The sequence below is a fragment of the Thamnophis sirtalis genome, unplaced genomic scaffold (genome assembly GCF_051295495.1).
Source record: "Thamnophis sirtalis isolate CommonGarterSnake01/CBP01778 unplaced genomic scaffold, rThaSir2_p1.2 scaffold_5, whole genome shotgun sequence".
In the NCBI taxonomy this organism is placed as follows: domain Eukaryota; kingdom Metazoa; phylum Chordata; class Lepidosauria; order Squamata; family Natricidae; genus Thamnophis; species Thamnophis sirtalis.
Genome location: NW_028261385.1, coordinates 10,277,152 through 10,293,547, shown reverse-complemented (window position 1 = coordinate 10,293,547; position 16,396 = coordinate 10,277,152). Strand labels below are relative to the sequence as shown.

The following is a 16,396-nucleotide window of genomic DNA, read 5'->3' as shown; positions in this document are numbered from 1 at the left end:
CCCCCTCCTGCCGCTCTGCAACGATGTCCCACCTCCTCCTTGTTATGGCAAGCAGCCACATAGCGATGTCCCACCTCCTCTGGTACAGTGATCCAATGATAGGAATCACTGTGCCGTGTGTCATAGGAGGCGGGACATCGCTCCCGCGGCTGCACGGGACATCATCATCACAGCGGGACATCAGCATCATGAGGTGAGTGAAGTATTTCATTGAATACACCGCTAGTTTACTGTTTTTCTTTGAAATAAATATTCAAAAACATTATTGGTATCTATTTTTATTTTTGAAATTTACCGGTAGCTGCTGCATTTCCCACCCTAGGCTTATACTCGAGTCAATAACTTTTCCAGTTTTTTGTGGTAAAATTAGGTGCCTCGGCTTATATTCGGGTCGGCCTATACTCGAGTATATACGGTAGCTGTTTGCTATTTGCTGCAAGGATGTGTCAGAGTTTGCAGCAGCAATCCCATTCAGAAAGCACACACAAGTAACTGATTCAGCAGGATTCAATAACTTCTCTTTATATATAATATAACACATTAAGTAAATATACAATACCAGAAGCAGGTTTTCCAATATGGTAGTTCAGCAAAGGAGAGAAATTTCACTTTCAGTTTTAGTTTCGGATATCGGCACAGCATGCAGCTTTAGTACAGAACAAGCCACCCCTTGGCTCCTTGCTGTCTCCTTCTTTGCTGCTTACACAGCAAATACTGTTTCTTTCCAAACAGCCACACACACACACACACACACACACACACTGACAGGATGCTAGCCAGATGAATACCATGGAAGCTGATAGGCAGAGCCAGAATTTTTTTTCTTAGTTCCCTCCCCCAAAACTAAGGTGTGTCTTATACTCCAAAAAATATGGTATCTGATTCTGAGGAAATGGGGGAGCCAGCAAAGCTTTCAATCTAGAGTTAAAGGAATATAAATGATCGGGGAAATTGAGGAAACACAATATTGTTGCAGAAAATAATAGGGCCTAGACGTTTCAGGATCAAGGAGAAGTTTATTTGGCAGCCAGGTTCAAAAAAGCTAGTCAAATGCAAGCATGTAACTTCTGAACAACTCTTCTAATGGAAGCACGCATTCTTATACTTTCTCAAAAGCAGCACAACACAGAAATACTTAACCCATTTCTGATTGGTTACCTTGAGGAAAGAATCCTTATAAGCAGATACTGTCTTGCTCCCCTTTTGTCTGGCCGCAGGTCATAATGGCTACATGGCTTTGTAAGAACTTTAGCTGAACTCTGCGGTTTTGACATTCACACTTGTTCTTCCGCAAGCTTCAAACTCCGTCTTTTACTTTATAATAACAAGATGAAAGGTACCCCGAGAGGCTATCCAGCCTGACCCCATATGTTCACTCTTAATGTCCAAATCTCACTTTACGTCCTACTTTAATATGTCCTCTAGAAATTAATTTTGAAATTATATTGGAATGTGCTGATTATGTGATTGTAAAGCAAGTATGTGTTAAATATGTCATTCAAAGTCCTTATCCTACATACTTAAGTAGGTACATAGCATTCTATATGTGGTCATGTTAGAAGTATTTATTATCAATATAGTTTCTTAGCCATCCGTAAGTAGAGAACATTTTTCTTGGTTAATTCTGCATGCAACTTATCACTCCTCTCATAATTACTTTAAAAGTGAACTTATCAAGTACCTGAAGAATGTCAATACAGCGGTTTTGGGAAAGGATAGAGGTATATGAGTTTTAGAGCTTTCTCAATGCACATTTGATATTTATGATGAATGTATTTTTAATGTATCTTTCTGTATCTCATGATTCTTGATGAATGTATTTTTTTAATGTACACTTAGACCATGTGCATCAAAGATAAATTCTTTGTGTGTCCAATTACACTTGGCCAATAAATAATTCTATAAATAATTCTGTTCTGTTCTATTATCCTATCCTATGTGTTGAAGCTTTACTGTGCATTGATAGTTCCTTCTAAGGTTTGATGTGTTTTGTATCAGTCAGAAGAGATTTTCTGTATTCAGCTCAAAAGATCTCTCTCTCTCTTTCTCTTTAGTACAGAGCAGTATTCAGAGATTCCAGGAGAAGTTCTTTATTTTTGCTTTAACACCTCAACAAGTCAGAGAAATCTGCATTTCCAGGTAATAACGGAAAACTTGAGCCAAATTTCCTTGTACACAATTTCGTATCATGAAAAACTACCTTAAACATTTTATGTCCCAATACTTGCTGGATATTGGACATTTTGTGAGTTCTTTCAAAGCAAAATTATTACTTCCTTGGGTTTATTATCTTATATTAGTTGCCCTCCTCAGAGCCTGCAAGTATATAATTCAAACTTTTATTATGCTAACAAAACTGAAAACAATTATTGCTTTATACACTTTGAAAATATTTGAAAGTAGCACATTTTTGCTATCTATTAAAAAGTTTGTTGTTTACTTTGTGCACCATAGCTGAAATTTGGGGAGAATTCTTCTTAATTGGTTTGGTGAAATTTTGGATCGAATGTTACTGAGCAATTCCTGCCTGTTTGAAACCAATGGCAGTAACCATTTGATCCATGCATGCTATGTTTCTTTCTAGAAAATAGCCCCTGTTTATACAGAAATGTAGTGGACTTTTTTAATACAATGCCTATTTTTTAGTTATAGAATATTTATTATATGAATGCAAACTGAACTGTAATTGGATTAGTAGGCCATTTAATATTTGTTGTTCTGTAGGATACCTGAAACTCTGTCAGAGGAAAAAATATATGTATCATTACCTGCATACACTATTTGTTAGGGACGTATATAGAAGTGATAGGTACATGTTGAAATAAGTAAATAAACTCAAAATTAACCATTAATTTATACCAATTCTCATACAACATGTCCAAGAAAACAGACCAATACATCAAAAAGAGTGAACACAGCAAAGCTGAACTCTAGGGACAATTATTTATCCCAAAAATTTCTGTTTTTTTCATTACAGATTCAAATATTTACGCCGATGGAAATGCTTATAAACTTTGTTAAAAACCTTTATGCTCAGAATATTTCATTTATACTGTTTTAAGGCCTTTTCCTCACTACAACTTTGATTGCCCTAGATCTCTGGAACAGTTGGCTCTTCAGCAACATTTTTCAAGCTTCCAAAGCCAACACAGTTCTAGGCTACATAAACAGAGGGATAGAATCAAGATCACGTGAAGTGTTAATACTATTTTATAATGCCTTGGTAAGGCCACACTTGGAATACGGCATTCAGTTTTGGTCGCCACGGTGTAGAAAAGATGTGGAGACTCTAGAAAGAGTGCAGAGAAGAGCAACAAAGATGATTAGGGGACTGGAGACTAAAATATATGAAGAACGGTTGCAGGAACTGGGTATGTCTAGTTTAATGAAAAGAAGAACTAGGGAGACATGATAGCCGTCTTCCAATATCTCAGGGGTTGCCACAAAGAAAAGGGAGTCAAACTATTCTCCAAGGCACCTGAGGGTAGAACAAGAAGCAATGGGTGGAAACTAATCAAGGAGAGAAGCAACTTAGAACTAAGGAGAAATTTTCTGACAGTTAGAACAATTAATCAGTGGAACAGAAGTTGCCTCCAGAAGTTGTGAATGCTCCGACACTGGAAGTCTTTAAGAAGATATTGGATAGCCATTTGTCTGGAATGGTATAGGGGGTTGGACTCGAAGACCTCCAAGATCCTTTCCAACTCTGCTATTGTATTATTGTATTTAATATGGCCTTTTCCTTGTTTTAATTTTATTTGTTCCTGTCTGGTTTATTCTTTATTTTACATTTTTATTTATACTCACTGGTGTTTCCTGCTTTTTGCCAGTGGGTATTTTTACCCCTCCCAATGGTGTGTATGGCCTTGAGTTTCTGTAAATCTGTACCACGTGGCAATAAATATATCCTACATATAAGCATCTTTGTTTGAGCTATTCAGAAAAGGAGTATGTTGCTTATTAAGGCTTGCCAACAAAAGCAGGATTCATCCATATGTCCCTGGCCTAAATGGGTGCGGGTGAAGACGGCTTTTTGCAATTGTGTGTTCCAATGGAGAGCGTCTCCAGAAACAAGCATGCAAAACAGGAGACAGTGCCAAGATTTCTCATACACTGCACTGAATAAGAGGCCCTCATATACTTACAGGGCAGTTTTAAAACCTAATTTGCTTCCAATACTGCGGTCTGACCTCTTGTTCCTACACTACAGATATAGATCCGGTTTGGCCCACAAGAAAGGACTTAATTGCAAACTTGTAGTAGGTAATTTCATAACAAGCCAAGCAATCCTAGTAAATTGATGAAGCATTCTGCTCCAGTTTCAATAAACCTAATACAAAAAGAAGGCAGGAATAATGGTCATTGTCACTAACTATTTTGATTGGTTGTTTTTGTGCCAGCCATTGCTGAAATGGAACCGATAGAAGAGAATATCTGTAACTCAGGATTGAACTGTGGGATCCTTGGCGCTATGAGCTTCATGGTTTCCTTGCAGACGTTTCATTACCAAACTTTAATCCTGACGATCAGATATTTTGGTTCCTGAATGTTTTACTCGGCAACGTCAGAAAGCAGGTTTTATAAAAAAGTGAATCCTAATAAAGGAGAGGATTTGTAGCTCAGGGCTGACATGAGGGGGTCCTTGGTGTTCTCTGAGCTTGCTTGTTTTCTTGCAGGCGTTTCATTACCCTAACTAAATAACATAATCAGTGCTAGCACTAGCACTGATTATGTTACCTAGTTAGGTTAATAAAATGTCTGCAAGAAAACCAGCAAGCTCAGAGAGCACCAAGGACCCCTGAAAGTGAATCCTACAGGTCTGGACAATAGCACTTAGCTTGCAATCTTCAGTTCCGTATGCAACTGATAAAGCCCTGATGAGTAGCAGTCTATCACAGTTAGTCATGGAGTCCTTAGGTTGCAGTTGCCCATGGTTTCAAATATGACAGACTAACGTTAACAAATGTGGTCATTCATCCGCCAAGACATCAGACCTGAACAAATCTCTCACCTTTTTTCAACGTTCATTTCTGCCACTGGGAAAGATGGTTGCATGTTGTCTGAAAATAGCTCGTAATGTGGGGAGTGAAACTGTCTTTATCAAGCGCGTCTGCCCCTCTGATCTTTATGGAAGCGATGGATCATAGCACTGGCCAAAGCAAGTCCATGTTGAAAGATGAAGGTCAGAAAAACCAGTTCTGTCTAAACCATTTCTGTTTCCGTTGCTACAGGGACTTTTTGCCCGGAGGCAGAAGAGACTACACGGTGCAGGTTCAATTGAGGTGACTTCCATCTTCTTACGATAACGTATTCATAATGCCTTCTTTTAACTGGAATGAATGGTAACTTAGATTCATTGACTGAACAAATTTTTCTTTTGCAAATAGGCTATGCCTAGCAGAAACAAGCTGCTCTCAAGAGGATAACTACCCCAATAGTTTATGCATAAAAGTGAACGGGAAGCTCTTTCCATTGCCGGTATGGTGACTGAATTATATTGAAGTGATTTATTATTTTTATGTATATGGATGCCTATCTCAAATTCATGATGCTGGGTGACTCACCATGCTAAAAAGAAAATATAAAAGTTTATCTTTAAAAAAAACACCAACCAAGTGTTTGCAGTTCTTCTGTCTGAAACTGCACTTTGTTCTGTTTTTGAACTTAAATCTCCTGGATTTAATGTCACATAGATCAGAGGTGTCCAACACTGGCATCTTTAACACTTATGGATGTCAACTGGCTGGGGAATTCTGGGAGTTGAAGTACCACAGGTCTTAAAGTTGCCAAGGTTGGATACTCTGATGTAGATTGTCCGCTGAAATATATTTGGGTCTGTTCTGAGAACAGTTAATATAACAAAAGTTCTGGGAACCGGGAAAAAAAGAATCCTGCGATTACAGATAGTCCTTGATTTACAACTATCATTTAGTGACTGTTCGACGTCCCAGTGGCACTGAAAAAAGTGACTGGTGACCATTTTTCACACTTGCAACCATTGCAGCATCAATTCACTTAACATCTGTCTCACTTAGCAGAAGAAATTATGGTCATAAATCGAGGATTACCTGTATTTGCAAAAAAAAAAGTGAACACCTTTTCTCTGATTATATTTGCATTTCTTTTTCTACTTTTCCTTTTCTACACAAGAAGAGAAGGGCTAGAAAGAGGTATTTCCAGGACTGCCTATAATGTGTGATAATAATGCTTGAAAGACCCTTGTGACTCCAGATGCTTAAGGCATTCGGGCCTTTTTACTGTCCCTGAATATGACATTAAGTCATATGAACCTCAGCCCTTACTTATGTGAGAATGAGCTCCAGGGCGGCCTATGAATAAACTTTTCAAATAAACTTTTCAAAAAGATTCACTCAGCTTTGTAGCAAATACCTCGAAAGAACTAAATGCACACTTAATGTTTCTGTGGCCATCAGTTGAACATCTTCATAATTTTAGATGAATGTACTACGACTCCTATATGTTGTGGGGGAAAATAGAAGAATGAAACAGTGTTGGATAATATTTGCTGCCTTGAGTTATTTCTAAAAATAACTAGCTGATAACCGGGCATCTGGGTATTTATTTATAGGGGGGAAATGTCCAGACCAAACGTAATTTCTAATGTTGGATTTTCCCCCTTACTAGAGGGAGCCCCCTTATGGAGTGCTGTGAAGCCATTACCATGGCAATTCCACTACGCTGTACAGTAGAAGCCATTTTACAGCAGTCTAGTAGAAGCCATTTAAAGGCACAACTGGCTGTATTGTAACAGAAAACACACCCCTAGGGATTTTAGGGGTGTCTTACCCCACAGTATTTTTTTCCAAAGAGTAAGCCATCTGTGTATCAAGTTTGGTTAAAATTGCTCAAGGCGTTCCAGAATTATGCTGGAACACACACACACACACACACACACACACACACACACACACACACAGCCATTTTTATATAAATAGATAAAGGTGGGGGTAAAAATAAATCCCTCAAGGAAAATATATGATTGAGTAAATGCTGTGTTTTTCAGGGATACGCACCTCCACCTAAAAATGGAATTGAACAAAAGAGGCCTGGACGTCCCTTGAATATTACATCATTAGTTAGACTTTCCTCTGCTGTGCCAAACCAGATTTCTATATCGTGGACATCGGAAATTGGAAAGGTAAGCAAGCTGTAAGCAACAAGATGTTTTTTTTTTTCCTTTAAGTTACCATGGTCCTTTCTGTATCTGCTATAGATCAGTGTTTCTCAACCTTGGCAACTTTAAGAGGGGTGGACTTCAATTCCCAGAAAGCTTTGCTGGGGAATTCTGGGAATTGAAGTCTACCTATCTTAAAGTTGCCAAGGTTGAGAAACACCGCTGTGGATTAAAGTTCAATGTGTTAATCCTTCAGTACATTCTAGAACTCACTCCTTCTTTTATGATTTCCCCCGTGTAGAATTACTCAATGTCTGTGTATCTCGTGCGCCAGCTGACTTCAGCAATGTTGCTACAGAGACTAAAATTGAAGGGTATTAGGAATCCTGATCATTCTCGGGCACTAAGTGAGTAAAGCCATTCTTGTGTATATATTTTTTTCTGATTTGAGGAATCTGCTATTGGGCTCCAGTTTTCTCCAGCGAATGTACTCAGATGAAAACGATTGGGTAATATACTTGGGAATGCCACATAAATATGAATCTATTATTCTCTTAACAAGATTGAAGCCGGAATAAAATGATGGCTTTTCTTTTTAGAGAAAGCTTGAAAAGAGATGAAACATAAAACAGACTAAAAAGTTTCCAGGCAACCTTTAAAATGCAAAGAGATTAAGTTTATACAGATAATTTTCAGCTGACGATCACAATTGAATCCAAAATTCCCATTGCTAACCTATTTCTCCTCCAGGTGCATTTCTCCTTCAGATAGAGACAGCACGTTACAGGTAGTCCTTGACTTACAACCACAATTGAGGCCAAAGTTTCTGTCGCGGAGACATTTTTCAGTGAGTTTTGCCCGATTTGATGACCTTTCTTGCCAAAGTTGTTAAGTGAATCCCTGCATCTGATAAGTCCATAACCTGGAATCTGGCTTCCCCATTGACTTTCAGAAGGTCGCAAAAGGTTATCACATGCCCTTGGGACACAGCCATGGTCATAACTATGAACCACTTGCCAAGCATCTGAGTTTTTTGATCATATGGCCATGAGGATGCTGCAAAGGTCGTAACTGTGAAAAATGGTCGTAAGTCACACTTTTCAGTGCCATTGTAACTTTGAATGGTCATTCAGTGAACTGTTGTAAAGGACTACCTGTAATTGTACACTGGGAGGTAAGCATTTGGATGGTGAGGTTTTTCAAAAGTTATACCACGGAGCTTCGCTGTTTTTTTTTACATAGGTTGTGCAGTGACAAATAAAGGAATAAATAATTATAATTAATATTATGTTGGATTTTCAAATGATAAGCACGTAAAGCAGAACTTTTATTAGCCATTGTATTTAATATTACAGTCATTCTGCATTTTTAATTACTTCTCTCTCTCTTTTTCCTCTCAGTTAAAGAAAAACTCACTGCTGACCCAGATAGTGAAATTGCTACAACCAGCCTCCGGGTATCACTGATGTGTCCTGTAAGTAAAACTAGAAGAAAGTACTTGACTTTTTTTGGGGGGGGGGGGGGAATTAAGCTTCTATGGGGGGAAAACACATTAATAATGTGCACGGATTGCTGTGGTTCCAGTTTTATGGGGAACATTATATGAAATATATATTTTGAATTGAATTGAATTGAATTTATTGCACTTATATGCCGCCCTTTTCCCCGAAGGGGACTCAGGCCGGCTCACAATCCAAGTCAGGGAAGGGGATACAGATAAGGAATAACAAAGACGAACAAAACAATACACAATTTAAAAGCACACAACAACCATACCATTCGAGGAGGGGGGCAAAAGCTCTTTAGCCCCAGGCCTGTCGGGACAGCCAGGTTTTAAGGGCTTTGCGGAAGGCCTGGAGGGTGGTGAGGGTTCGAATCTCCACGGGGAGCTCATTCCAGAGGGTCGGAGCAGCCACAGAGAAGGCCCTCCTCTGGGTAGTTGCCAGCCGGCATTGGCTGGCGGATGGAATTCGGAGGAGGCCTAATCTGTGGGATCTAATCGGTCTATTGGAGGTAATTTTCTGCTTGGGATTCAAAGCTTCCAGTAATAGTAAGAAATAAATAGGTTGACCCCTCCTTCTTTGTGGCAGCTCCTCAAATACTGCAAGGCTACTATCATGCCATCCCTTATCCTTCTTTTCATTAAACTAGATGTGCCCAAGTCCTGCAAATGTCCATTGTATTTTTTAGCCTCCAATCCCCTAATCATCTTTGTCACTTGTCTCTGCACTCTTCCCATTTAATCTTAATTTATTACTACAAATAAATATGAACCGGGTGTGGAATTCTGAAAGTAGAAGTCCACCCATCTTAAAATTGCCAAGATGGAAAAAAAAACATTTCTCCAGTTATTAGAGGCATTCATGCAGCGGCAGGACCCTGGTCTGTGGGAGATGCGATCCTTGTATTTGGGAGGGATTTGACCATTCGTCCTAAACGAGGGCCTTCCGTTTCATTTCCTGAGAGTTGAATTTCTTCTTCGTCCCTGTTCTCTTTCTACCCTATTGGGTCACCAGCTGGGGAAAATGAGACTGACTATCCCCTGCCGTGCCGGCACATGTACTCACCTGCAGTGCTTTGACGCCGCTCTCTATCTTCAAATGAATGAGAAGAAGCCGACCTGGATCTGTCCTGTGTGCGACAAGAAAGCGACATATGAAAATCTCATCCTGGATGGGTAAGAACCCAGATAAGGCCCGTCTTCCAAGCCTGAAGTTTTATAAAAATAATTCTCTTCTTCAGATTACAAAAGGCAGTTGAACCACTGTACTAAAATTTCCCCCGTATGCTTAAATAAAAGACAGCTTAAGGTACAAGGTAGGTTGTAATTTTTTTTTTTTTAAAGGAAAGAGTAGACGGGGAAAAAATCCACCCAAAAAATAATCCTAGTTTCCCTATCTCTTCCTGATTCCCTTTAATGATAACTTTGCAGGTGCAATGGACTTACATGCATGCTCATATATGTATCTGAGTTTATGCGCAGAAACGACACGTCAAAAAAGAGTAAAAGAAAGAAAAATAATTGAAAAATAACAGCTAATTAAAATAATTACCATAAAATAAAATACTCCCGCTTATACGCTGGTGAGCCACCCACCCACAGAAACATAGAAGTATAAACATTCTCCTTTCTTAAGAAGAGCTAGAGATGGAATAAGCTACTGGTTACTGGTGATTTCCTCTTAAAATCTTCCTTTTTGCTGTTTTCTTTGGAAGATTTAGGTCAGGGGTGTCCAATCTTGGCACTTTAAAGACTTCTCAACACCCAGAATTGCTCATGCTAACTGTCTTCAAGTTGGCAAAGTTGGACCCCCCCCCCCTGATTTATTTAGGTCATTAGCAGTCTTGGCTCCTGGCCTGCTTAACAAACCCTTTCTGAAATATCTCAAGGAGGCTTGATAGTAGTTCGTCATCTGGGTATCATGGCTTAATATTTGTAGTGAAGTTGCAGAGGGGAAACTATGTTAACATTTGCCAGGGCCTTCTGCTGTCCATCAGTTTTTCTAGAATCATTCATAGTTTTACTGCAGGGGTGTCAAACTCGATTTCATTTAGGGCCACATCAGGGTTATGTTTGACCTGGGGGGGCGTGGCCAACTCGACGTCACTCATTTCAGGGGTTCCTGTGGTGGTCCAAGTGCTCTGCCAGTGAAAATGGGCGCTTGAGCCCCATTTTCAGCTGCGACAGCCTCCTGCAACCCTTTGCCAGTGAAAACAGGGTTGCAGGAGGCTGTCACAGCTGAAAATGGAACTTAGGAGCCCATTTTTGCTGGCAGGCACTGCGGGGCGATCCTTTGCTGTTTCCAGGGCGGCCCCACAGTCCAGATCTAAGCACCCCTCAGGCTGGATCTGGCCCCCGGGCCTTGAGTTTTACACCCCTGCTTTAGTGTCTCAATATGTGCCTTGTGATAGCGGCGAATATCTGTAGCTCGGGTGGAGGGTGAGAGTGGAGGTTCATTCTCCGAGTTTGTGGGGTGATTTCTGAATGTTTCGTTAACAGGTTGGGGGTAACATCTTCAGCAGAGTTTAGGGAACGTTCCCTAAATTCAGCTGAAGATGTTACCCCCAGCCTGGTAACGAAAAGTTCGGAAATTGCCCCATGAGCTCGGAGAACGAACCTCCACCCTCAATAGTTGCCTTTTTAAATAGCATTTGTTCTTCCCCCTGTATCTTTCAAACAATTGAAAGATAATGGGAAAAAACATTTTGTGTTTGGATAAATATATTGCTACAAAAGAGCTCCAAAAAATCAAACGGGATAGTCCTCGACTTAACAACGGTTTCTTTAGTGACCGAAGTTGCAACATCATTTTAAAATGACTTATGGCCATTTTTCACACTTATGACTGTTGCAGCATCTCCATGGTCACGCGATCAAAATTTAGATGCTTGACAACTGACTCGTATTCATGAGTTTTGCAGTGTCCTGAGATCATGTGATCCCTTTTTGCGACCTTCTGGGAAGCAAAGTCAAAAGGGAAAAATCAAATTCGTAAAACAGCCATGGTGCTGATTTAACAGCTGCAGTGATTCACTTAACAATTGTGGCAAGAAAGGTCGTAAAATGGGGCAAAATTCACTTCACAACTGTCTTTCTTTGAAACAGAAATTTTGGGCCCATGTGGTCGCAAGTCAAGGACTACCTGTAGCATTTATATCAGTCACCTTTAGTAGGTAACTAGTAGTTCATATGACTAATAACTGCTGGCTATGGGAAGGATGCTCCAGAGTGTTTCCAAGGAAAGTATCTGCACGATTAATGGAAACACGTCGATAATCACAACCACAATCACTCCATGCACATGATAGGTTTTTTTTTCTTTCTTTTTTCGTTTCTGTTATAATTTTGCACCAGTGAGGTTAAAACCAATTTTGTTGTATTTAAGTACAATGACAATAAAGATTATACTTATATCGTGTTTCCATGTCTTATTTTCTTTTACTCCACAAAATATGGCCTTGGGCTTATTATAGGGGGAGGGCTTATTGTTTTGGGGTTGCCGGGCAGCTGCTCCCTTGCAAGCAGGCTCCCGAAGAGCCAGGCACAGCCTCAGGGGTGAAGCAGCCATGAGGTGACCACACTCACGAGCAAACGCTCGTCAAACCCCCTCTCTAGCTGGGCAGAGCGCCATTCACTGACCTAGGGGGTATCCCTAAGGCGCCAAGGTACGTGGCACTCTGCCTGCTCCCCAGCTCCCGTGGCTTGGCACATTAGGGATACCCCCTAGGTCAGTGCATGGAGTTCTGCCTGGCTGGAGAAGGTGGTTGCGCGAGCGCCTGTTCCACCCCCAGCAAGCATGCCTCCCAGCCTCACCATGCCCTGGCCCAGCTCTCCCTGCAGGGCCAGGGCGCCGCTGTCGCTGCGCTCCGAGCATAACTTCTTCTCTGGCTTCCATATTCCAAAACTCGACTGTCGAGTCTTCCAGCAGCGGCCGCTGTAGGAGTGCGCTCTATGGTTGTGGGCTGGCTGCCGGACAGAGAGTCTTCCGGACAGTCTTCCAGCAGTCAACCATAGAGCGCACTCCTAGAGCGGCCGCTGCGGGAAGACTCGGCAGCCGGGTTTTGGAGTTTGGAAGCCGGAGAATAAGTTATGCTTGGAGCCTGGCGCCGGCGAAAGCAGCGCCGGCGCCGTGGCCCTACAGGGAGAGTTGGGCCAGGGCATGGTGAGGCTGGGAGGCATCCTTGCTGGGGGCGGAACAGGCGCTCGCACAGCCCCCCTCTCCAGCCGGGCAGAGCTCCATGCACTGACCTAGGGGGTATCCCTAATGTGCCAAGCTGTGGGAACTGGGGAGCAGGCAGAGCGCCATGTGACTTGTCACCTTAGGGATACCTCTAGGTCGGTGCATGGCGCTCTGCCCAGCTGGAGAGGGGATTTGCCGGGCGATTGCTCGTGAGCATGGTCACATCATGGATGCTTCACCCCTGAGGCTGTGCCTGGCTCTTTGGGAGCCCGCTCGCCTGGCAACTCCCCCCTCCGGCCAGGCAGGACACCACTCCCCAACCTAGCGGTATCCCGAAGGCACCAAGCAACGTGAGCACCTCCCCCCCCCCCCCCGGCTCCTGGGCTTGGCACCTTCAGGATACCACTAGGTCGGTGAGCGGTGCTCTGCCTGACCTGGGGGGTGTCCAGGGAGCTTATTTTCAGGGGTGGGCTTATATTTTTGCCCACGTGAAAAATATGGCACAGCGTTAGTTTCACGACAGGTCGTATTTTCAGGGAAACACGGTACTTAATGTTTAATGTGGTTTTTTTTCCAGGCTCTTTATGGAAATTTTGAATGAATGTTCAGATGTTGATGAGATCAAGTTCCAGGAAGACGGTTCCTGGTGTCCTATGAGGCCCAAGAAGGAGCCTTTGAAAGTCGTTAGCACACAGTGCCCCAAAATAGAAAGTAAGTAATTTGTAGGGATTTGTTTTTTCTGTTGGGCTGGGAAGTTATCCCTGCTGATCTGGGTTGAACTTGGTACTCCTCCAGCTTGTCTGAGGGACAGAGACCTAAACACACTCTTCCTGGAGCACAACAAGGTTAACAGATGTGGAAGGGAATCCCCCAATTGGGCCTCTAGGTTTGAAATGGGCTGCTGGCTGAGACGAGTGGCTGCAGCCCTGAATATTATAATATAATATACTAGTTGATAACCTGGCGTAGCCCGGATACATATTTATCCCAATCCTGTATTAAAGGGAGCCCCTTGTGGAGTTCTGCGAAGCCGTTACCATGGCAACCCCACTATGCTTTACAGTAGAAGCCATTTTAAGGCACAATAGGCTGTATCTTAACAAAACATGCACACTATCACTGTCAAAAGTACTGTGACTTGACACTATAGATATAATTCAGTCCTTTTCATTTCAACAGCTCAGGCGTTCTGGAACACATGGACACACACACACACATGGACACACTGACTGAGGGGTGTCTTACCCCCACAGTATTTGTTTCCAGAGAGTACATCTGTGTACCAAGTTTGATTGAAATTGTTTGAGCCTTTCCAGAGTTATGCTGGAACACACGCAGACTTACAGATATATATGTATATATATGTGTGTGCAAGTCTTGGTGTATTCGGGTCTTTTCCCGTTTAAGATTGAGAGTATCTTGACGACGTTTCGACGAGGTCCCACTCGCCATCTTCAGGCTGGATACTCTCAATCTTACACGGGAAAAGACCCGAATACGCCAAGACCTGCATACCTGTACCCGTGAAAATCTACGAAAACAAATAGATATATAGATATATAGATATAGATTAAGAGGAACTGCTGTCTTAACCAAAAAGCTTCCTTCCTTCTGGTGGATAGAGAAAGTCGTCTTCCTGAGTTTCCTGCTATTTCAGTTTCTTTATTTTTATTGTATTTGTTTATTTGTATCCTGTCTTTACAAACATCCCAAGGGGAACATATCTTAACACATCTTCTTTCTCCTGTTTTCTCTACAACAACCCTGTGAGGTGGGTTGAACTGAGAGGGATTGATCCAAGGTCACCCAACTAGCTTTCATGGTTAAGGCGGGACTAGAACTCTCAGTCTCCTGGTGATTGGCCCAAAGTCTCCCAGCTCTTTCATGGCTAATATGGGAGTAGAATTCACATTCTCCTAGTCAAAGACACCAAGATGACTTTCATGTCTAAGGTGGGACTGGAACTCATAATCTCGTGCTTTCTAGCCTGGCGCCTTAACTACTAGACCAAACTGACTGCTATTTTCACTCCTTTTACTAACATCTGTCCTAGAGTCGACAAACGCTCCCAAAGAGTTCTCCTTCCACTAACTTTTTATTAATTAAATAATGCAAAACAAAAACCAAGGAACTGGGAAAGTACCATATTTTTCAGAGTATAAAACGCACCAAAATTTTGAAGAGGCAAATTTAAAAAAAAAAAAATGGCACGCTGCAGACCTCCCAAAAACAGCCCGTTTTTTTGGCCAAAAAAAGGGGGCATGCCTAGCCTTTAGGAAGCTTATAAAGTGCACCTGGGGGCTGGGGAGGACAAATATGAGCAAAAATCCCTTTTCCACTCATTTTTGCCCTCCCATGCACAGCCATTTTTGCAAAGGGGGTGGGGTTTCGGGAGGCCAAAGATGCTGTATTCAGTGTATAAGACGCACCCAGATTTTCACCCTCTTTTTTGAGGGAAAAACGTGCATCTTATACTCCAAAAAATACGGTACATCTGTACAAATAAAATAAAATTTGTACTTCAGCAAAGATTGAAATAACACTATGATGATGAAAACTTATTTTCTGGATGTCTACAAAATTGTAAGGCTTTAATATAAACGGTGTCCCATGATGGAACTGGATGTGATTAATTTTGGTGAGCAAAAGTTTGACCAAGTAAAAACAATAACAATTTTTGCACCTTAAGAAGAAACTTTTGCCAGTGGGGCCCTTGATGCTCTCTGAGCTTGGTTTTCTTCTTGCAGACATTTCATTACCCAACTAGGTAACATTATCAGTACTAGAAAGGAATTGGGTTTGCTCTCCAATTATATACTAGTCTTGTTCTCTTAATTCTGGTGGGTCCTCATTTGACCAACCTCAGAAGGACAGGAAGCTGAGTCAACCCAGTTGAATTACAACTTCTGTCTCTTCCCCCCCATAGTCCTGCACTCTCCAGGATCTGCCATGGTCGGTAAACAGGGCTCGACCCCTGCTGGCGAAGTCAGCAAGAAAAAGGTGGACGTCATCGATCTCACTGTCGAAAGTTCGTCGGATGAAGAGGAGGATGCCCCGCCCAAACGGAAATGCATATACATGTCGGACACCCAAGCAAGTCCCACAAAGGGGTTGGTTCATTTTCCTCTTTGTAGGGCCGCCCTCGACGTTGGGTTGGATGTTTTGGGTTGGCTCGTAGAGGTCAGGAAGGCTCCTTGCCTTTTGAACCCCAGTTTTTCATGGGCTTTCCCATGGGGGGAAAATTGTTTAGATCAAGCTTCCTAATTTAACAATAGAAGAGAATGCTGGTAGTCCCTGACTTACAGTATGTCCCTGACTTATGACCACAATTGGGCACAAAATTTCTATTGCTAAGTGAGACAATTTCTCAAGTGAGTTGTTGCCCCATTTTACAACTTTTCTTGCCACTGCTGTTAAGTGAATCAGTGCAGTGGTTAAGTTAGTCACCCTGTTGTTAAGTGACCTTGGCTTCCCCATGGACTTTGTCAGAAGATCGCAAAAGGGGATTATGTGTCCCCAGGACACTGCGACAGTCATAAATATCAGCCAGTTGTCAATGATCCAAATGTAAATCATGTGA

At 41.9% G+C, this 16,396-nt stretch overlaps 1 protein-coding gene across 8 annotated transcripts in view; it reads left to right on the top strand.

The window, feature by feature from the left end:
- The window catches only part of PIAS2 (protein inhibitor of activated STAT 2), an 88,241-nt gene that overhangs the window by 15,808 nt on the left and 56,037 nt on the right, over positions 1-16,396 (top strand). For 7 of the 8 annotated variants that reach the window (XM_087715300.1, XM_087715298.1, XM_087715297.1 and 4 more), the window contains exons 3-11: positions 2,055-2,139; positions 5,232-5,282; positions 5,388-5,478; positions 7,025-7,159; positions 7,437-7,542; positions 8,536-8,609; positions 9,652-9,812; positions 13,394-13,527; positions 15,743-15,926. In XM_087715300.1, coding sequence (XP_087571426.1) covers positions 2,055-2,139; positions 5,232-5,282; positions 5,388-5,478; positions 7,025-7,159; positions 7,437-7,542; positions 8,536-8,609; positions 9,652-9,812; positions 13,394-13,527; positions 15,743-15,926 — 1,021 coding nt within the window. Of the gene's footprint in view, positions 1-2,054; positions 2,140-3,095; positions 3,224-5,231; positions 5,283-5,387; positions 5,479-7,024; positions 7,160-7,436; positions 7,543-8,535; positions 8,610-9,651; positions 9,813-13,393; positions 13,528-15,742; positions 15,927-16,396 lie in introns of all 8 variants that reach the window. The other variant, XM_087715301.1, reaches the window with a different exon arrangement.